The 22,685-nt window shown below is 43.4% G+C and overlaps 1 protein-coding gene across 2 annotated transcripts in view; it reads left to right on the forward strand.

Annotated features, from left to right (window-relative positions):
- The window catches only part of RAP1A (RAP1A, member of RAS oncogene family), a 279,386-nt gene that overhangs the window by 118,249 nt on the left and 138,452 nt on the right, over window positions 1-22,685 (forward strand). For both annotated transcript variants that reach the window (XM_069238655.1, XM_069238656.1), the window contains exon 2: window positions 5,089-5,173. In XM_069238655.1, coding sequence (XP_069094756.1) covers window positions 5,117-5,173 — 57 coding nt within the window. In that variant the 5' untranslated portion in view covers window positions 5,089-5,116. The remainder of the gene's footprint in view (window positions 1-5,088; window positions 5,174-22,685) is intronic.

Genomic DNA, 22,685 nt, shown 5'->3' on the forward strand with positions numbered 1-22,685 from the left:
TGCATGCGGAGTGTGTCCTGTTAACGTTCGCCTCGGCGGTGTGCATATACATGCAGAAAACAGTAGAGCCCGTCTGCTGTTGCAAACATGAAGTGAGATGTTCGCGGCCGCTTCTGTCATTTCCTTATTTGTCACGGATCTTGGAAAGGGAAGAAATATCGCTGGTGCTGCGCAGCAAGCGCAGAGATGGAGATTTCCATAAAAAGGCATAATTCTGGAAAGGGGAGGGGGAACATCTGCATTGTTGGGAAGAAGACAGGAATCTTGACAGCACTGCGCTAGTTTCGTTATGGAGCAGAATTTCAGTTGCATTTCATTCCTTTGAAACTACAGTTTCGTCATTATTTTTTTAACTCGGAGTTTTAGTGTTACTTTGCTGGTGAAATTTCATTTACAATTAAGCTGCCCCTCTTGGTGCAGTTTATTGCTGTTCCTGTGGATTTATTATTAGTGACGTTTACTGCCATTCCCAGACTTATTTTGTGTGTGACTAATTCTGACAGAGAACTTAAGCAGCTCGTTCTGTTTTCATTGAGTGTACTCAAGCATTTAACTCTTTCACTGCCAGCTTTATTAACACTTCGTGGCGCGGTGTTGAGAATGTTGCTGGTTCTATGTTCAAACACAATGTCTTGCTGCCCACTGAGACACACTGTTTTTCCCGGTTCAATCAGGGTGCTCTCTTGGGTTAAAAACCTGACTGCAAGATCTACAGTACAGTGAGGTGTTGGTCGGGGACCAGACCCTGCCTTGTTTCAGTGGATTTAACTGTTCCGTCTCTGTAAACAGCCTGTTTCAGCATGTTTTGCCCCCAAAAATCCTGCCCAGCATGCTTGGACTTTGACATTACCCTTTGTGCCTGCGTTTTCATAGCGGTTGTGATCTGTTTGGCTGTGTTCAGTTTCTTCGTTTCTGGGAACCTGGTTATGCACTGTTTAGCTGAGTTACGAATCACAGTACCATAGCAAAAAAAACTATGAAAAAGTCGATTAGTAGATGGCACAAGTTCGTTGTCCCAACTGACCAAGAGAGCTTCTGAAAAGTTTTTTTTGTTTGTCAGTGTTTTTTTGTTACCGTAGGACACTGGGCCTGTTTACGTTTTAAATGGATTGGCGTGTCCAAAGGTGTTAAACCAGATGCCCATCAGTTCAGAGGTTTTGCAGTAATGTTCAGCATTTGACCCATAACCTGTGTCATTTAGGGGTCAACAGAGTTCTCAACTTCTCTTCATTGCTTTTGTGCTCCTGTTGCTGCGCCTGCATGTTTTGAGTCCAGAGGTAGTACCAGCTGGAGCCGTAAGAGCTGTTTTTACTTTATTCATTTCACACACCTTCCATTTAATAGCTCCTGATGTTTTGCTGTTGAGTCGGTAGCGAAGTGAAGTTCGGTATTAGCTTATCCTCCTCACAACACCGGGCTTTTACAGAAGGAGTGAATATTCACCACGACAGCTTACCTCCGCTGTGAGGACAGGTCAAGAGTGCAGGGCAGGCTTGCCTAGCTCCTCAATGCTCTTGCGTTTCAGTGCTTCCGGATGCTGCCTTCCACAAAAGAGCTTTTGTTCTCAGGGCTTCTTTGAGTTTATGGTGCAGTGGCCGCCCCACTCGCACTTCCTTTCACCTCTGATTTGCACCAGATCATGCCCTGGAAAGATGGGGGTCATTTCAGTGCAGAGTGACACTTCTCACTCCTTAAGACACTGGTAGCTCGAAGCTGTGTTGTTGCCCGTTTCCCTTGTCCTACCCCACTGTGTCATGACTAGCAGTGCCGAAAGTAAAATGAGCACAATCATATATACTTGTGTCTGTAACTTTAGTTTGCGTTCCTGTGCCTGGGGATGTGCACATTTCCGGATTTACCCACGACTGCTGAGGAGCCTGGAATGTCAAAGGAGTACTGGGTGGCGTGTACAGCTTTTTAATGCAGCACGCTCTCACGCCAAGGGGTATAATGGAATGAGAAGCTGTGAAGTCAGAGAGCACTAAATGGCACGTAAAATTGCATTTTACTAAACTGTGGATAGTGTAATAGAGTAGTTCTGTATTAAGATAGGTAGAAATTTGTCAGCGTGCTTCAGGAGTCCTGAAGTGAGTATGTCTTGCTACAGAATGTCTGTCTGAGTCCTAAAGAGGCTACCTGAACCAGTCATCCTGATACCTTCCCCTTATGGGAACCAGTCTAGCTTCATGTGTAAGGCCACGTCTATCATGTCGGTTGTCTGAGTCAAACTGAAAAATATGGTCATGGCGAGGACCACAATGATAATTTTTGATAGTTCCATTTATAAATACCCATAGTAGTCAATCCAGAGATAAGTTAATGGTCACTTACACTGCAAGTGATTGAGACCCGATCTACTGTGATCAGTGTGTGAGGCTACGCAATGAGTTTGTGGCAGCATGTTCCACACATTTACACTCACTGACCCAAACATGGATCTTGAATGTTGATAGTTGGTACAAAATCTATCAAAATCGCCACCTATAACAAACCAAAAGTACCTCACATGATGCGGTCTAGTAATCACAGGAAAGGGCGTGTACTGCTCTACATGACTGTCTGCTGTCTTATTCAGCAGCAAATCCGGAGTTGGGAAATTTCCCATTTAAATATCGTCAGTGTCCTTATAAACTAGGCCAATAACCATACAGCCCATATTGGATGAGAAGCACAAATCCACCATCTAGACTAGTCCGCTGGACTGATGAAAAATACACCCACAGTGATGCAGGATTCTCAACCGTGAGAGTTCCAAGTAACTACACAGTCACTCAGTCCTAGGTTAAACTGGTGATAGCACTCCAATAGTCCCCGCTTAACTCGTATATAAATCATGTAGCTCTCTTCTGTGTGACCAAAAAGGTGTTTGTGCCGCCTCCTATCAACCGTAGGAACTACTTCTAGGTATCTTACTAGTATGGGTGTGTCAAAAAAATGGCACAATGATCCAACATGTTAATCCAAAATAGTGTGGGTCCTCCTCCATATGTCGCCCGGGATCCACAACCTAAAAGACCGAATCAATAAATTGTATCAACCCATTGCTAAAAGAAAAGTCACCAGGAAGGGGTTGTATTGCGGATGTTCCTACAGTACATCATGTTTTACAGAATCAAATTAAAAAACAAATTACAACACAAGCCCAAGGACATCGCTGGAAATAACTGAAAAAAGCAGTTGCTTGTGGTCACATCAAGAAAAAGAAAGTGGTTAAGATTTTGTCCTAGCAGCTCGTCTGTATTGGAGAGCAGTGAAGATGATATGGGTAGATTTAATGGATTTCTTATTCATTGCTACAATTACAGTTCCTTGCATTTGAAATACCTTGGTGACTCGTCACGTTCTATCAGTAGAACTCAACTAAGGCTTACCTCCCAGATGTACTTTTCAGAATATTCAAGACAGAAAAAGAACCATCCTTGTTGCCCTCTGGGGCTTGGTACTTGAATCTTTTCACTCCGTCATGTGGTACATCAAGCATTATAACAGACCAAGGGATAAAGAGAGCTGGCTGAAAGCTCCTTTAAAAATATTCTATATGTGATATTAGTGAAATCGAAAGGTCTTGGTCAACGACAGACCTAATAATAAAGTTTACAACTTGGCTCTGATATTTTTCTACTCTTGTTTGGTAATAGGGGTCAGTGGTGAAGAGGCCTCGGTTGTCACTGTCCAGTGCTCCCTAGGCCTCTGGACCTTCCATTTGTTTATCATGACTTTTACTAATAAACTATGTTGCAGTTGACTTTTTTGAGACATGTAGTCATTGTCACTGGGCATGCTTTAAGTTTTGTGCTTATTTACCATCTTTATTAGGAGAGGGTTTGACAAATGATCCGGGTTGTTGACACAGATAAATAAGGTTCAAATTAGGTCCATCTGTCCGCTCTTAAGATCTTGGAGTTCGTGACTTTTGAGACTGCACCTTACGTCTCTTGACAACAGAGTTTGGGAAATTCCTTCAGTGACCTGGCTACCTGTAGTGAGGTTTTCATAGTGATGTTCTTGCAGTGTGGTACTACCACCAGTCTGGAAGTAGTTTTGAATTGGGGGGTTAGGGTACCTGCAAGTGTTGCTTCCTTTTGATGTTACTCCTGCTGCTATGTTCAGGGAGGGCTGTAAAGATAGCCAATCTCAGTTCACTCATACATCCCCAAGGCAAATTGTATGTAACCTGTTAAGCACCAGTGAAGGGTCAACATAAAATTCATTTTGAACACCTTTAAAATCTGTTTTGTAAATTAAGCGTTTGTCAAGATGTGTGCATCATATCAAAGTATTTTTGAAAATGCAGAATCTAATATTATTCTCGACTTTGTGCTTTCAATAATTCCATTTTTGGGGGGGGCAGTGGCATGATTTAACGAGGCTATTTCTTATTTTTAAGTTTTTATTTCAGATTTATCTCCTTTGCTACCTGTATTAAATGATGCAGTGTTCAAATGTTCCTTGTTAGACACTTGTTAATGTTGCCTTCTTACATATTAGGTTTTTTTTTACTTGAGTTTTGTTGAAATAAATGAATTTGATATAACTTGTTAACATCAATCTTTTAAGATCTGACATAGGATTCAGTCTCCTCATTTTCATGGATCTTTTGATTCCAAATTCAATCTACAAGTAAAAATATCGTTAAACTAGATTTTAGGATTTAATTTGAGATCAGTGTTTTCCTTAATTTGGTGGTTGTTAGTAATTGCTTGTGACCACAGTCATTGTTTGTGTTTCATTGAGGAAGAGTTTATGGAAAGGTTAAGGGAGGAGGGGGGAGTGTGTATAAGGAAGGGGACAAGGTTGGGTATAGGGTAAGTGCCTGGTTGGTGTGGCTGCTATATATATACTCTCTCCATGGCTTTCAATGGAAGGCTCACCCCCTTCTACATATTTGCACATTTTGCTGTTTTTGACGTTCAGCAGCAGTAGCCTTAATGTGTTAATGACTCATGAATTTCAAATAGTGTTGTCTAAGCATTTTCAGGAGGTGCCATGGTTGTAAAAAAGAATATTAAAAAATGTGATTGGTCTACTTTAGGGTCTGTTACTTGATAACGAAATTTCTAATAAATTAATGTTTTTTCTGCGTTTCAGATTTGCCAGTATTTAGTCAGAACCCATCATGCGGGAGTATAAGCTGGTGGTCCTCGGCTCAGGAGGTGTGGGGAAATCTGCTTTGGTGAGTTTTCTATTTAGAGTTGTGAAGTATTACAAGCACACACGTCGTTGGTCTTTGTGAATGACGGTTACTTGAATGCAGACGGTTGTCAGATTATGGGTATAATTTTCAGATTGTGCCGAAAGTCTGAAGTTCACTGCAGCTATCCGGTTCCATTTGAAATGTACATCGCCTGCTAGAGCAGTGCAAGGTTTGGGCTTGAAGATGTTCATTATAGTCCCGTAATGCTACCTGACAGAAACATTTGTTTTGAGAGTTTTTCAAGTGGTCTCTTTTTAAGTGAAATTTGCTGGCTAACCTTTATTGTATTGAGATGTATTTTTGCTTGTGTGAAATCGTTGTCCCAGAGCATGTGTACGTCGATGTTTGTGAAAATGTATGTTTGAGGGAGTTTACAGACACAAACACATAGTAAAGATGGCATGGATTCTTAAAGCATTTACATTTCTGCTATACCAAGTGTGACCACAAGGTGCATATACCTTGTCAGTTTACTTATGGATTATTCTAATGGACTCATTTACCCATGCAATACTGGGACGTGCTGTGTGCTTGGTGTTGGGGTGGGACTTCATTCCCCAGCCTGCCCCTGAACTTTTCTACACATCTGAGGTATTATAGTCTGCAGAGTAGAGGAGGTCCATAAAACTAGCTGCTCAGACCTGCTGCACGGGACGCACTGTGTGCTTGCTGTTGATGCTGTGGTGGAACTTCATCCCTCAGCCTGCCCCAAACTTTTCTGTACACCCGAGGGCTACGTTCAGGTAGAACGTGCTCCATCAAGATGTGTAAGGAATGCTTTTGTTCTGTGTCACAATAGCTACAAGATCCCTAAAGAAAATGTTAGTGTGCACACACCGACTAAAGGTGACTTCCACTGTAGGAAATGTTTTATGTTATTTTTAGAAGTAGCTCAGAGTTGCATATTAGGGGTGGGAAATGGCGTGCTACTGAACATTTCTTTGGCCATTAGGAAAGTGAGACCCTAAAAAAAAAATTACCCTTCGTCTTATGCCTCTCGTAACCATTTCAGAACAAACTCCGCAAGAGCAGAAGGAGGATAAAAGCAAAGGAGCAAACTAATATCTTTCCACTAGGATCAGACCATTAATTCTTCCCCTGATTCCATTGACAAGGCAACAGGGACTGGCATTTATTAGCCAGCCACCTAATACTTGCAGACAACATTTTTGTTACTTTATAAACACAGTTGCAAACTTTGGATTGAGTCTCATAGGATTTATTAATAAGGAGTTATTGGGGTACAGTTGTCCAAGAAAGGTGTTGCATAGTGTAATCAGTAGGGGGGTGAATCCACTTGCCTTATGTGCATGTTGGCAGTAGTATAATTCACCACATGGTTGGATGCCAGTCTCACTCTGTTTCATTGAGAGGACTCTCACATAACAAAGGAAAATTCACCACTGCTGTAGGTTCATTGTCCTTCTCTGATCAACCTTCCTTTCAGTTCGTCATATAGAGTCTCCTGCTAATAACTTCTCACGAGCATTTGTGCACACTCACTCTGTGCCAGATGTTGATGAAAGGTAGAAGGCTGACCAAATGAATAAAGCCCTGCTCTGAAGAATGAAGTGAAAATGGATTGTCTTCCGGTCTCTGATACCAATCTCTGGATCCATCTTGGCAGTACACAAGACATCATGGCCAAAGTACAGTCTACCAATGGATTCATCTTTTCTGCTAACCCATTGCTAGCACTTTCTGATCTGCTCACTCAGATTGAAAAATGTGATTGCTCCTTCATCCCTCCTCATGTTGTAAAGGGTGATAAGTGTTTTGTCTCTTCTACCCTCACCCTTCCTTCATGCCTTAGAGCATGAACTGCACTACCTCTTTAAAGTTTGGTGAAAGCATTCTGTGGGAACTGGTGGTAATGGGTTCTCAGTTGTCTTTTGAAGGAAGCTGGAAGAGTCTAGGAGTTCTCTTAGTAGTGGACAGGGTTTGGTCTAGCAGTCTGAAGGTGGTAGGGTGGTTGATCAGCTTTAGGCTAATCAGGGAGGAGTGTTAGACATCTGGAAATACACACAGTCGGTAAATGACAGATGATTCAATAAGGAGATCCACACCAATATACAAAAATAACAAGTATATTTTTATATGCTTTGGGACCAGAATCAATACTATCAGGTAGGTACGTTTGCAAGAGAAATCTTTAAAGTGCAGAAAAGTCTGCACTTAGTACAATTCTTGAAAGCTACAATGTTATCCTATGGTGGAGAAACAAATACTGCAAACAAGTAGAGTACAGCGACTTATGGGACCAATCACTGGCATCTGTGAGGATTTATTGGTATGAGATGTTTGATACCAACATTCCTAGTTTTAGTAAAGCCATCATGTACTGGGGAACTTGTATTGACCTGTGTTCAGCATGTGTACTTATAAATGTAATCCCTGTTCACTTACTAGGTCTAAATCAACAGACTTAGCAGGGGCATATCTGCTCTTGCAGATATGTCTGCAGATGTAATATAATGCACCCTCCCTGAGAGCTGTAAGGCGTGCTGTTGGGATGAGTTACCTGTATTACATACAGTGTTAGCTGACATGGCACACAAGCTGTGTGCCATGTCTTGTTTTCACTTTTAGCTCTACCAAGACACGCAGCCTGTAATGGCAGTCTGCATGTGCTAGGTGATGGGTCCCTGAGGGTGGCACAATACATGATGCATCCCTTGTGAACCCTCTTTGGTACCCATGCCTAAATGGTACCAGAGGTGTTACATTTACTAGGGACTTATGGGGATGCTAAAGGTATGGCCATGTGTGGAGCAATTGCACAGTTTCAGGGAAAGAGATCTAGCACTGGGGACGTCTTTAGCAGGAGGCCAGTGCACTTTCAGTCAAAATTGCATCTAATAACAGGCAAAAAGTGGGGGTGACTTGCCTACATATTTCTACCAGGAAATGTTGCGAAGCATCTTTTGTTTCGTCAGACACAGAATGGCTGAATAAGGTAATAGCCTTGCTGACCTATTTCGGTCACCTTACCTTGGCACAGACTCTTGGAGTACCAATCCTTCCCTCCACTGCAGGGGGTGCATGCTTCAGGAGGGAGGGAGGGAGGGACAACAGTTGCAAATGCTTTCCTCTACAGTCCGTGTACTCTGATCAACTAAGATTCCTGGGAGCTTGCTCTTTGTGACACTTTTCAGCCTTTATTCTATAGATCACGTGCTGTCACCACTGTGAAGGTGACCTCCCTCAGTCGATTTCCCAGTGTAGAGAAGAAAGAGAGGCTCCTGCTTGCCAAGAGGGACATAGTTTTTCCTACTTTCTCTGAAAAAAGAGAAGGTGGGGTTGAATCTGTCCTACACTAGATCTATGTGATGAAGACCATTTTTGTCATTCTTCAAATGGGTCAACATGCGGACTCTGGCCAATACCTTATCAGTGGGTCAAAACAGCGATGGGCTATGTGCTGTGGATCAACTACATTTATAGTTTCCTTTTGCCATCCAGGAAGAACCTTATGGTGTTGTGTGACAATTGGCATTAACAATGCATACGAATGCTGTGTCCTAAATGTAACACTAAAATGTGTTACAAAGCTGCGAATTTTTGTGGTAAATATGTTGCACGAGTTTATTAGAAGAGTCGCATATTGAGTGAAACCTCCAAGGGACTGTGTGTGTAATTTGGCCTAAAATATTCTGACACGCTTTGATCAAGGATTTACCTAGAGCTCTGCCAAGTCCTTTTCTGTAAGTATAATTACATTTAAAGAATTAATTCTGCCCACTGATCTGCTTGAGCACCTCCCACCCAAATAAAAATGTGCCAAGGAGACCTTAAATCTCTTTCTAGAGCACAACGCTGACATCCTACTGGTGTCTGAGATTTCTAGGTTTCCAGTGCTCTGCGTAATGGTAATTCCATGGCATTCTGCATTTGAGATTGCTACAGCATCAACTAGTGGCTCACTGACCAGTTGCTGGTCAGTCAGTACTGCCAGCTAGGCAAACACATTTATAGCTTCACTTGTCTATAAGCTGTTTAATTGATTGATCTCAAGCAACCTTGTGCAGTTTGCAGATGGTCTTCCTGGCCTTATTCTGATTGCTGATCAAAAGGTGGCTATGAAACGTAAAAAGCTCTTGAGCTTCACGACTTGATTGTTCGCAATAAAGCTGTTGGAGCTGGCCAGTTTTTGTTAACCTTATTTCTTTCAAATTATAGGGAAGCCTAATTCGAGGGCAGTAGTCTGAGTATATTCATTCCATGAGCAACAGTTCGATCTGGTCCAAGACGCTGGTATGGCTTCCTTTGGCACGCACATCTCAACACAAAATACCATAGCTTTGTTTCTGTCCGTTCCGTATTGAGATTATCTCATGCTGTACTGGTCAGGATTCATTTCGTGTTCCCCCATTTGGAGTCATCTTACATATCCCTGCCTACAGTCTCTCGACTTGGTCTCCGATGAGCTGGCCTGTGCCCACCTTGTTCTCTCCACTCATAACTTTAATGTTCTTGCCACTGTCTGATTGCTCACCGTAGAGGAGCAAATGGGGGAGGTAATGGCCTTTGCCACTGGGCCTCGTCCATTTCTCCTTACAATGTGGATAATGACCCACCATTGTCTACATTCCCAGACTTTGTTGTGGGCTTTAAAAAGGTACTTGGAATGTTAGTAGTTTCATAGTTTGGTTTATACAGTGTACCTTTTGCCCTTAGAATAACCTCATGAAAACCCACAAACGATCTAGTCCTATTTATGTTATGGTATATTAGTTTCGGGCGCTGCACGGCATCTCTGGGACAGTCTCATGTCGCAGAGGTCAGTGGATGAAGGGTTAAGCGCTAACCAAATCAAAGCAGATTTGACCTCAACCCCTTGAGAGACCAGGTACAATTAAAGTAATTAATCGCCCTTATGAGTAAGCCACCTAAAAGCAGAACTTTTCAAGCTAATCTTTAGTATACAGACCAATATTACATTTTGAACATGATAGTAGAATCAAAGGAAGACACGCCCAGATAAAGGTCCATATTGAATCCAGTACTCATTATCATTCTTGTTTCTTTTAATGTCTTCACCAGTATCTGAATGTATTTTTCACGCCTGTTCTTCACATACATATAATTAGCAGCCGTGTGTTGTGTATGGCAAGCAAGGCAGACATGATTGGTGCCTGCAGTTTGCTTGATGCGGTGTTTTGTCGTGGAACAAGACCCTCGTTGTGTGCACATAACAAGCGATTGTCCGTGATAAGAGGTGCCTGGGCACGGACGGGCCTAGCAAAGCCCGCAACACTTGAGGTAAATTGCTGACAGTCATCACTTGTGGTTTGCAACAGTCAGCACATTGCACTTGCTGTTTCAGAAAGCCCTGACTGGTTGGCTACAGCATGTCGCACGTAAGATCTACTGCAATGTCAAAAAGGTGAAATTAGACCAGTCCAGATCGCGACGAAAGCTTGCATTACCCGCCCATGCGCTTGCCGCATATATTCAAAATGATGTTGCATTTTCTTGTGGAATCTAGAGTCATCTGTTGCGGTGCTGGTGCAGTGCTCGACCGACTGCTGGTGGCGTTGAGCGGTAACTTAGGGCCATATGTACGAAAGCTTTTTCCCATAGACACAGAATGGGTGAAATCCTTTGGTACGTCTGGCCCCAAGTCACAACACACATAATGGTGGCCGACTTCTCCGGTGTTCCATTAAACGTTTTTGCACGTGAATACTTCCTATGCGGCCCCTGGCCTGCTCACGACGGCATAGACTTGTTAGTAAAGGTGTGTTAGGGATGTTTTGGACTTTCAGAAATAATGGAATATCCCACTGTAATAGAATTGCTTTCCAAAATAGCGGCCTGCATCTTACTCTTGCAACTTCTTGGATATCCCTGGTGCGAGGAATAAAACTATTAGATAAATTGCAAATTTAGAAAAGTATAGAGATTTACTAGAGCCTCTTTTTTTTCTCATATTTTTGATTGGCCTTTTATGTTGTATTTCGAGAAATACTTTCATTCTCCTTTGCGTCTACATATTTAAGATGACGCTGTCGTTTTTCCCCTTGTCCATGCCACGTTTGTTAATTTCATGTGGTTTTGCATGGTCTTTCTGATTCGTTTGCTCTTTTACTAGTGTACAGGTTTAGTTTCAAATTAAGGCAATTGAGAGGAATTGTTTAGTTGACATGGCCAACGGTACTACTTAAAAAAAAAAAAAATGAAAAATAAAAATGACTATTTTATAATATGCACTTTCAAACTGAAAATAATGTATACATTTTTGTCTAATTTACAAAAGAATATAGTTTAGCTGGGGAATCTAAACTGTCCAGCAGTACCTTCCGCCCCAGTACTGCAGATTCCCTTTTCTGAGTAGCTAAAGTCTGAAGAAGGTCCTACTTATTTATATCCTTGCAGCGTGGGCCCTCACGGTGCAGCACTTGCAGGGCGCACTTCACTTGTGCTAGACATCGCACATCACTGTGGTATTGTGGGCGTGCCCTTTAAGTTACAACAACTGCTAGGCTAAGGATGGGCTCTGGAAAAGAGGTGCCAGTACATTGCTTTTTAGGTCGAAGCCTTACCGACTGCGCGAAAAAGCACCTTTTAGGCATTCTGAAAGCTTCCCTGGGAGTGCGTTCCTCCCATTCCGTACCTTTGGCTTTGCGGTTTGTAAATCACATTTTCCGTCTTTGTATCTGCAGGCTTTGTTTTAGGCTGTCCAACAGGTCTTTGCCAGTCCTGTGGAGCAAACCTTGCTCACCAGCCCCCCTTGAATTCTTCTAGGAGTCCTTGCTTTCTGTAAAAAGGCCTTTACATTTTGTTCTTGTCACATTTGCTGTGGGTTCAAAGACAGAGGTCAAATATCAGGCACGGTCTTCTGTAGGATCTTGGTGTTTTTATATAACAATCTTATCAGGTACTGGGAAAGAAGTTTTTTTTTTTCAGGCACACAACAAAATTTAAATGTCTGTAAATGAACTGTGCAAGTAATTCAGAATATATCAATTACAAAAGTACAAATGAAGCCCCTTTTTGTAATTCTTAACTCTGCTGGATACAAATATTTTAGATCAAAACAAATCAGTGCACTAGGTGATGGCAATTCCACACATTATCATGTGTGTACTGTGTAGTTTTATCAGTACAACTGTATGTGCAAATGTAATTGTAATTTCATTTGAAAATGAGTGGGCTGTATTGACAGTGCACTACCTCACCATGAATACTCCTCGCTACAACACTCATCAGTCAAGACTAAACCATTACACTGCACTCTGTACTCCTCCCCTCCAAGCCATTCCAATCTGTAACCATCATCACACTACACATTTGTCACCACTCTGACACTTCACACTGTCACTCTACAACATTCTACCTGATGCCATGACACTCCACCCTGGCCCGGTGCCACTCTGATGTAGCACCCCTTGACTCCACGCCGCTAACGTTAAGCCATGCTGAACAGCAGCCACTCTGGTGTACAGAATGACTAAAACACAATGGCAAAGCCAGTAAGTACTTGCAATGGTGGGACCTATTGGCTGTATCAGTGCTTGTTCTTTCTCCGGGTCGATTCAGACACGTTCAGCTGCTGTGCTCATTGTTCTGGCTTTTTTAGAGTGATTGTTTTCCAAGAAGTGTTAATGCTAGCCCATTAGGAGGGAGATACTCGCATCGCACTAGAACGTTTCTCTTCTCTCACTCACTGGTTTGTTGACCCTGTGATTTGCCTACAGCTAAAAACAAGCATTTGCAATGCAACGGGTCTCGCGTTTGCTCATGTTAGAGCTGATAGCGTTGTAAACTCCTAACCCGACTTTTCACCTATCGGCAAAAGTGCATTTATGTACGTAACCCGAAAAAGTGCAATTAACTGTGCAAAGCGCTCGACTTCTGCCAAGCGAAATCGAGCTAGTAAAATAGAGAAAAATTAGTCCACGAGCCGGACAGACAACAGCGAGCCTCGCATGTTTTCTGTACTTGGTCGATGCACTCGAGGAGGGCTAGCCACCGGAAAAGGCATGACATATGCATGCCTTCGACTAATGAAAGCAAGCAGATTTTAATAGGCAAGCCCACGAACCAATGAAAAACACCGACGTGACGTCGGCAGGGCTCCGAGCCCTTTTCTAATACCTAAAGCGTCTTGCTTCGATACGCATGCGTGAGCGCATGCCACGAAGGCTCGACCCGAAAAAATTGAAAACTAGGGACCATATTTTTATTTTATATTTTATAAGTCTGCCAAGCACTAGTATGACATATCATGCCATCGGCTTTTCTCGTTTTTCAAGTCTAGATCATATTGCATAATGTAATTTAGTTTTTAACACTTTCTTTATGGGCTCTAAAGTCACAGCATGCAAAGTGCTGTTGTCTAAAACATTTTGAATGTCCACTACACGACAGTCACTCCTTGTTCATGTGTAAAACCGAATTCTGCTCACATTTTTTGTGAGGGTTCACTCTTTCATTCAAATCCTGCATTAAAGCAAGCATTGGCAATGCAATCTATTTGGCCCTTTTGTGTAGTGTAAAGCTTTTTGCCAAGCTTCACAACATACACTTCAGCAGCAAAACCTTCCCTAACGTAAAGAAGACGAGGTGGCAGTAGCAGAAGGATTGCACAGTTCTCATCTACATAGAGGACAGGTACAGTGTAGGCACCTACCACACTAAAGAGGGAGTGTGCTCTCCATGAAAACATAAGAAGTACAAAATGCCTGGAAGAAACAGCAAATCTGCTCGGTGCACTGCACATCACTAAAACACGACCTCAATTTAATTAATCAATTGTTCTTTTTCTTGCTACTATTTACGCTTTGTCTGGAACCTCAGTATGGATCTTGATCTGAGAGTAACTGTTTACAGCCTATTACGTTTCTCACAGCCAAAGTACAGCTGTCTAACAGATCAATTCTGCAGTCAGTAAAGAGTTTTTTAGTTTAAAATATTTATTAAGTAGTATAGTTGTCAATAAACAAAAGGTTACAGCAGCACCCATGCTGTGTCCTGAATCTGTCCCTACTTGGACTGTTTCTGTCATACAGAGTGCAATAAAGTCAAAATAATACTGTCTTATAGTGTGGGAAAGTTAGAAAAATAGATTGTCTGCTACATTAACTCTTATTCCCACATTATCTGTCTTGTGTGCGTACGGCTATCATACTGTTCTAAAACAATTTATTGACTCTCTCTCAGCCTCAATACAATATTTGCAGTGGAACTAATAATTCTATTGTACCCAATAGATCTGAAGCCGGATGGCTCACAAAGTTCTCTACACTCAAACCTGCCTTTCCTTAGTGCAGTCAGCTCAGTGCAGTCACACTATAGTACTGTCTCAGTCGTTCTACAGCTCAGTTGCAGTATAATTCTCTTGTCCTCTTTAGCTCTCAGATCTCTCAGCAGCAGAAAAGGAAGCTCAACATAGAATCCCTCTTGCTTTCTCTAGCCCCTTCTACTGTTCTCCCTAGGACACTTCTCTACCTAGGACACTCAAAGTATTTCATCTATTACATTTGTTAACAATTGTATACAATTATTGAAAAATTGCCGGTTTAGCAGGCAACAGAAATCTGGATTCTGCAACATCATGTTCGGTGGCATGTGTAGCTGCAGATACACATGTTATGCATAGTCCGCCGTCTGGTGTTGGGTCGGAGTGTTACAAGTTGTTTTTCTTCGAAGAAGTCTTTTCGAGTCACGAGACCGAGGGACTCCTCCTTTGTTCCATTGCGCATGGGCGTCGACTCCATGTTAGATTGTTTTTTTTCCGCCATCGGGTTCGGACGTGTTCCTTTTCGCTCCGGGTTTCGGGACGGAAAGATAGTCATAACTTCGGAAAACTACGTCGGTATTGTTTCGTTCGGTATCGGGTTAGAATAGAATCGACACCGAATCGTGAAGAGCTCCGGTAGCCCTTCGGGGTAATTTCGATCCCCCGTCGGGGCCTGGTCGGCCCGACCGCGTGTAACATAGACACTGATGGAACGGACCCCGTTCCGATTCTGTCCTAAATGCCACTATAAATATCCATATACAGACCAACATTTGGTCTGTAACTTGTGCCTGTCGCCCGAGCACAGGGAAGAGGCGTGTGAGGCCTGTCGTGCGTTTCGGTCCCGAAAAACGCTCCGTGACCGGTGAGCCAGAAGATTGCAGATGGCGGCCACGCCGACAGGACGACGAGGGTTCGAGGAACAAGGAGAAGAGGAAGCCTTCTCCATCCATGAATCGGACTCGGAAGAATTCGACGTCGAAGAAACCGTGAGTAAGACGTCGAAGCAAGCACCACACAAGAAAACAGACAAGGCCCAGGGGACGCCACTGCCAACAGGCCATGGCTCCACCCATAAAGTAGGTGACCGTCCATCGGCACCGAAAAAGGCCGAACCGGTGCTGAGATCGTCCGACTCGGGTCGAGACACAGGCACGCAGCAATCTCGGGACCGAGACAGTGCTGCCGAAAAAGATCGACGCCGAGACAGCGGAACCGAAGCTGCTCGACGCAGAGACAGCGGCACCGAGGATGATCGACGCCGAGAAGGCTCGACTCCGAAAAAGAGGAAATTCGCCTCGGAGCCGAAAACAAGCAGAGATACATTTTCGGTGCCAAAACGACCGGCAACCGAACCGACTGCCAGCTCGTATTCAGAGGAACAATCACTGTCCTCTCAAATGCGCAAACACAGATTTGAGGAAGAGTTGCAGACCACTGACGTGGACCACACACAAAAGCGGATCTTCATACAAAGTGGGACAGGGAAAATCAGCACCCTTCCCCCAATCAGGAGAAAAAGGAGACTCGAGTTCCAAACACAGGAACAAACACCACAAACAAAAGTGGTTAAAAAGGTAACCCCGCCACCCTCTCCTCCACCTGTAACTCATATATCACCGGCACAGACTCCGTCACATTCACCGGCTCATACCACCATGAGCCAAGATGACCAAGACGCTTGGGACCTATACGACGCCCCAGTATCAGACAATAGTCCTGAGTCGTACCCTACCAAGCCCTCACCACCTGAGAGACAGCACAGCGTATGCACAGGTGGTAGCTAGGGCAGCAGAGTTCCATAACGTGTCGTTACACGCAGAACCTGTCGAGGATGACTTCCTTTTCAACACCCTCTCTTCCACCCATAGCACCTACCAAAGCCTGCCTATGCTTCCAGGAATGCTAAGGCACGCAAAGCAGATCTTCAAAGGACCTGTCAAGAGTAGAGCGATAACTGCAAGGGTGGAGAAAAAATATAAAGCACCGCCCGCGGACCCTACTTTTATCACCTCACAGCTGCCACCAGATTCAGTCGTGGTAGGGGCAGCTCGCAAGAGAGCCAACTCGCACACATCAGGCGAGGCACCACCTCCGGATAAGGAGAGCCGCAAGTTCGACGCAGCTGGGAAAAGGGTCGCAGTACAAGCTGCAAACCAGTGGCGCATCGCCAACTCTCAGGCGCTCCTAGCGCGATATGATAGAGCCCATTGGGACGAGATGCAGCATCTCATCGAGCATCTACCCAAGGAATTTCAAAAATGGGCAAAACAAGTGGTTGAGGTGGGACAAAACATCTCCAATAACCAAATACGCTCCTCTATGGACGCAGCGGACACAGCTGCAAGAACAATAAATACTGCAGTAACCATAAGAAGGCACGCATGGTTGCGCACATCTGGCTTTAAACCGGAAATACAGCAAGCAGTGCTCAATATGCCGTTCAATGAACAACAATTGTTTGGACCTGAAGTCGACACGGCAATTGAGAAATTGAAAAAGGACACTGACACAGCCAAGGCCATGGGCGCACTCTATTCCCCGCAGGGCAGAGGCACTTTCGGCACCTTCCGCAAAACAACCTTCAGAGGGGGGTTTCGGGGTCAAGCCACACAAGCCAGCACCTCACAATCAACACCGTCTACATACCAGGGACAGTACCAAAGGGGAGGCTTTCGGGGCCAGTACAGAGGAGGACAATTCCCTAGAAACCGGGGAAAATTTCAAAGTCCAAAAACCCCTCCAACCAAACAGTGACTCACAAGTCACTCAACCCCTTCACACAACACCAGTGGGGGGATACACGTATTCCCGTACCTAGACGATTGGCTAATCAAGACCAACTCCCTAACAAAGTGTTCACACCACACGGATTATGTCATACAAACCCTCTACAAACTCGGTTTCTCCATCAACTATACAAAATCTCACATTCTGCTGTGCAAAACACAGCAATACTTAGGAGCAACAATCAACACAACAAAGGGAATAGCCACTCCAAGTCCACAAAGGGTTCAAAATGTTCACAAGGTTATACAAGCCATGTATCCAACACAAAAAATACAGGCAAAGATGGTATTAAAACTCCTAGGCATGATGTCCTCATGCATAGCCCTTGTCCCAAACGCAAGACTGCACATGAGGCCCTTACAACAGTGCCTAGCATCACAATGGTCACATGCACAGGGTCACCTTCTAGATCTGGTGTTGATAGACCGCCAAACATACATCTTGCTTCTATGGTGGAACAGTATAAATTTAAACAAGGGGCGGCCTTTCCAAGACCCAGTGCCACAATACGTGATAACAACAGATGCTTCCTTGACAGGGTGGGGAGCACACCTCAGTCAACACACCATCCAAGGACAATGGGACGTACATCAAACAAAGCTGCATATAAATCACCTCGAATTGTTAGCAGTATTCCTAGCGTTGAAAGCATTTCAACCCATCATAACCCACAAATACATTCTTGTCAAAACAGACAACATGACAACAATGTATTATCTAAACAAACAAGGGGGAACACACTCGACACAGCTGTGCCTCCTGGCACAAAAGATATGGCAATGGGCAATTCACAACCACATTCGCCTAATAGCACAATTTATCCCAGGGATCCAAAATCAACTAGCAGACAATCTCTCTCGGGATCACCAACAGGTCCACGAATGGGAGATTCACCCCCAAATTCTAAACACTTACTTCAAGATTTGGGGAACACCTCAAATAGACCTATTTGCAACAAAAGAGAACGCAAAATGCCAAAACTTCGCGTCCAGGTACCCACACAGGCAGTCTCAAGGCAATACTCTATGGATGAACTGGTCAGGGATATTTGCGTACGCTTTTCCCCCTCTCCCTCTCCTTCCATATCTAGTAAACAAATTGAGTCAAAACAAACTCAAACTCATACTAGTAGCACCAACATGGGCAAGACAACCTTGGTACACAACACTACTAGACCTGTCAGTAGTACCCCATGTCAAGTTACCCAACAGGCCAGATCTGTTAACACAACACAAACAACAGATCAGGCATCCAAACCCAGCATCGCTGAATCTAGCAATCTGGCTCCTGAGATCCTAGAATTCGGACATTTAAACCTCACCCAAGAATGTATGGATGTCATAAAACAAGCTAGAAGACCATCCACTAGACACTGCTACGCAAGCAAATGGAAAAGATTTGTTTGCTACTGCCATAATAACCAAGTTCAACCATTACATGCATCTCCAAAGGATGTAGTGGGATACTTACTACATTTACAGAAATCAAATCTAGCCTTCTCTTCCATAAAAATACACCTCGCAGCAATATCTGCATACCTGCAGATTACCCATTCAACTTCACTATTTAGGATACCTGTCAATAAAGCGTTTATGGAAGGCCTAAAAAGCATTATACCACCAAGAACACCACCTGTTCCTTCATGGAACCTCAACATCGTCTTAACAAGACTCATGGGCCCACCTTTTGAACCCATGCACTCTTGCGAAATGCAATTCTTAACGTGGAAGGTTGCATTTCTCATCGCCATCACATCTCTAAGAAGAGTAAGTGAAATTCAGGCGTTTACTATACAAGAACCTTTTATTCAAATACACAAAAATAAGGTAGTCCTAAGAACCAATCCTAAATTTTTACCAAAAGTTATTTCACCGTTCCACTTAAATCAAACGGTAGAACTACCAGTGTTCTTCCCACAGCCAGACTCAGTAGCTGAAAGGGCACTACATACATTAGACATCAGAAGAGCATTATTGTACTACATTGACAGAACAAAAGAAATTAGGAAAACAAAACAACTGTTTATTGCATTTCAAAAACCTCATACAGGAAACCCAATATCAAAACAGAGTATAGCCAGATGGATAGTTAAGTGCATCCAAACCTGCTACCTCAAAGCAAAGAGAGAGCTGCCCATTACACCAAGGGCACATTCAACCAGAAAGAAAGACGCTACCATGGCCTTCCTAGGAAACATTCCAATGAACGAGATATGTAAGGCAGCCACATGGTCTACGCCTCACACATTTACTAAGCACTACTGTGTAGACGTGCTATCCGCACAACAAGCCACAGTAGGTCAAGCCGTACTAAGAACTTTATTTCAAACTACTTCCACTCCTACAGGCTGAGCCACCGCTTTTGGGGAGATAACTGCTTACTAGTCTATGCACAACATGTGTATCTGCAGCTACACATGCCACCGAACGGAAAATGTCACTTACCCAGTGTACATCTGTTCGTGGCATTAGTCGCTGCAGATTCACATGTGCCCACCCGCCTCCCCGGGAGCCTGTAGCCGTTTGGAAGTTATCTTCAACATTTGTACATTTGTAAATATATTACTTAAACCTTATTTGGTACATACTTATTCATTCCATTGCATGGGCACTATTACTAACATACACAACTCCTACCTCACCCTCTGCGGGGAAAACAATCTAACATGGAGTCGACGCCCATGCGCAATGGAACAAAGGAGGAGGAGTCCCTCGGTCTCGTGACTCGAAAAGACTTCTTCGAAGAAAAACAACTTGTAACACTCCGACCCAACACCAGACGGCGGACTATGCACAACATGTGTATCTGCAGCTACACATGCCACCGAACATGATGTTGCAGAATCCAGATTTCTGTTGCCTGCTAAACCGGCAATTTTTCAATAATTGTATACAATTGTTAACAAATGTAATAGATGAAATACTTTGAGTGTCCTAGGTAGAGAAGTGTCCTACTGGGTAAGTGACATTTTCCTTCCCATTCCCAAGCATTCCTTTACTTACGCAAGAACAATTTTACATACCCAAGCGTAACACCAGCTGGGCTCCCATTATTCACATAATGTTAAGTTTCTGTCAAAGACGCAGTTTGATATTTTCTAAATAGACAGCACATAACAAAGTGGTCTACTAGGTGGGAAAGGATGTAGTTAATATGGTTTCTGTTGTATTAAGACATGTTTGTAGCGTCTTTCAATTCAAGAAGAGGTTGTAGAATTAACAGTTAATAGAAATATGGGCCAAGCTAGCGAGTTCTGCAATACATGCAGCAAGGGTTACATAAAGTTCAGAGTGTGCTTTTAAGCAGCAACAGTTTCTGTGCCTAGCAGTCCACTTTCATATTAGTAAATAGTATTTCAATTTTAATTTTCTATTGGGGTCTTATCAAAACCTTTTACAAAATTACTATACATTAAGTTACTTGTGAAGCCTGATGGACCATCACCTACCTATCATGGGATGCGTCATCAGGGAATTCAAAATCTAGCACTGGAAAGCATCCGAACACTGCTGTTCAGTGGTTGTGTAGTCTTCTTGTTATGGGCTCCCTAGTTTAGGTAAGATTACGTCCTTCATGTTGCACTTGTCCCTTTGTAAAACTGTCAGCCCGTATTGGAATAGTGTGGGTGAGAAAAAAAAAAAATATATTTTTTTTTTACTGTTGTCTCCCCATCACAAGATGAAAAACAGGAAGGTTCAGCAACAGATCCTTCCTCTTTCCCGTCGACATGCTTCAACGCTTGGATGTTGTCCCTGCGAGGGCAGGTGCCTTCCAATATCTTGCATCAAATATTGTGAAACTGCCTTTGGTTTATAGAGCATGTTGTGCAAGTGCATTCAGTGTATCCTTTGCATTTTCATAAGATGGCGCAGCACCAGAGGGAACACCCCTTCTTCGTTGAACAGGTACCCCTTGAGTAGAAACCATCCAAGTCCCCCTCCTTTAGAGGACGGGTACAGCTAGGGCAGCAGCAGCGTAAGCTTACTCCATCCCCGCTTATCCGGCGGCAGCAGTACAGGCTTTGCTACTGCCGTGCTTTACGTGTTCTGTGTGGAAGCAAAGCAAGCTCCCTTCTCACTGTAAGCAAAATGTGAACTCTTTTGTTACCCGCACAATAGATTCTGCAGGGCAGATTAGTTTAAACTTTCACCGCTCACAGAACATGAACGCTTGAGACATACATGGCACAGGTGACGGACCAATCTCTGAAGCAGGTGCTTGAGTTACTGAAAGGTGGTGGGTTAGTGTCAGATCTCACACATGCTGTTGGGGTGGGGGAACTGCACAAATAACTGTTTGAGATGGGCACATGGCAAGCTGAAAAGGATTTAAATAAACTCACCAAGGGCTGTGCTGTCCCATACTCTGAACTTCACCTGCTCATAACATTAAGGGCCACCACTGCACCTTGCTCTAGCGTGGATCAGTAAATAAAAAAATAATAATAAATAAGGAGGTGAAGGACCTCATCATTTTGTAAGTGCACACGTGCATTGTGATGCATGTCCTCTTTCATCACTCCTGAATTCATATACGTAATGACGAGCCATGTAATTGTGCCCGCTTTTGAAACATTTTGAAGTGACTTATTTTGCAGTAATAAAATATAGCTCAAAATTCATAAGTGGCGCTAGAATCGGCAGCTTGTGCTGTGCCCGTTTGCATTATTCAGAAGCACTTGAGGTAACATTTTGACACGAGCGGCACATAAGTAATTACTTGTTTCAATGGGCTTAATTTAGGAAAGTTGTGTAACACGTGATGCGAATTTACAGGAATTACGCAGGAGGAATTTCCATTTCGCCCAGTCCTACTTCTCATAAGACCTATTCTGTATTCACAGCAAAACTACAACTTTCTACGAAAACGGAATTCCTATTGTTTGAGATTATTTTTCTTAAAAACAATGAATATGTAGAAATCAATTTAAGTGTTTTATACAGCATGTTAAACACGCTATATGTGGGCTCCTTGATTCACCTTACGTGCCCTCTGAGTGCGCAAAGCACAGGAGTTTGATAAGTAAGGGCATTGAGCACACATTAACCTATTAAGGTATTCCGAGCCAAGCCTTATGGGCTGCTAAACGTTGTACGAGATCAGTATTACCTGGTATCGTAATATATTTGGTATTGTCAAGGAACGTAGACTGCGGATTTTTTAAATTCACATTTCGCTTAATACGTTGTCATGGAGAGTCCAGTTTCAAACAGGCGTTTGGGAAACGCAACCGTTACCGTTTCCTCACAGATATGTGCACCTCTAACGTCGGTACAGAATGCCACTTATGTGGGAAGAAAACTCGAACTCCAGCAGTGTCAGGCAGTGGGGGCTGAGGCGTGGGGGGTGGTTTTCTTTTCCGTTGTCCTTCCTCTCTGTTTTTCAGCTACAAAGTGCCCCAGTTCAGAGTTTGTCCTTCGTGCTCGAGTGATGAATAAGTAAGCTTCTAGTGTGACT

The sequence above is a fragment of the Pleurodeles waltl genome, chromosome 6 (assembly GCF_031143425.1).
Source record: "Pleurodeles waltl isolate 20211129_DDA chromosome 6, aPleWal1.hap1.20221129, whole genome shotgun sequence".
NCBI classification, from domain to species: Eukaryota; Metazoa; Chordata; class Amphibia; order Caudata; family Salamandridae; genus Pleurodeles; species Pleurodeles waltl.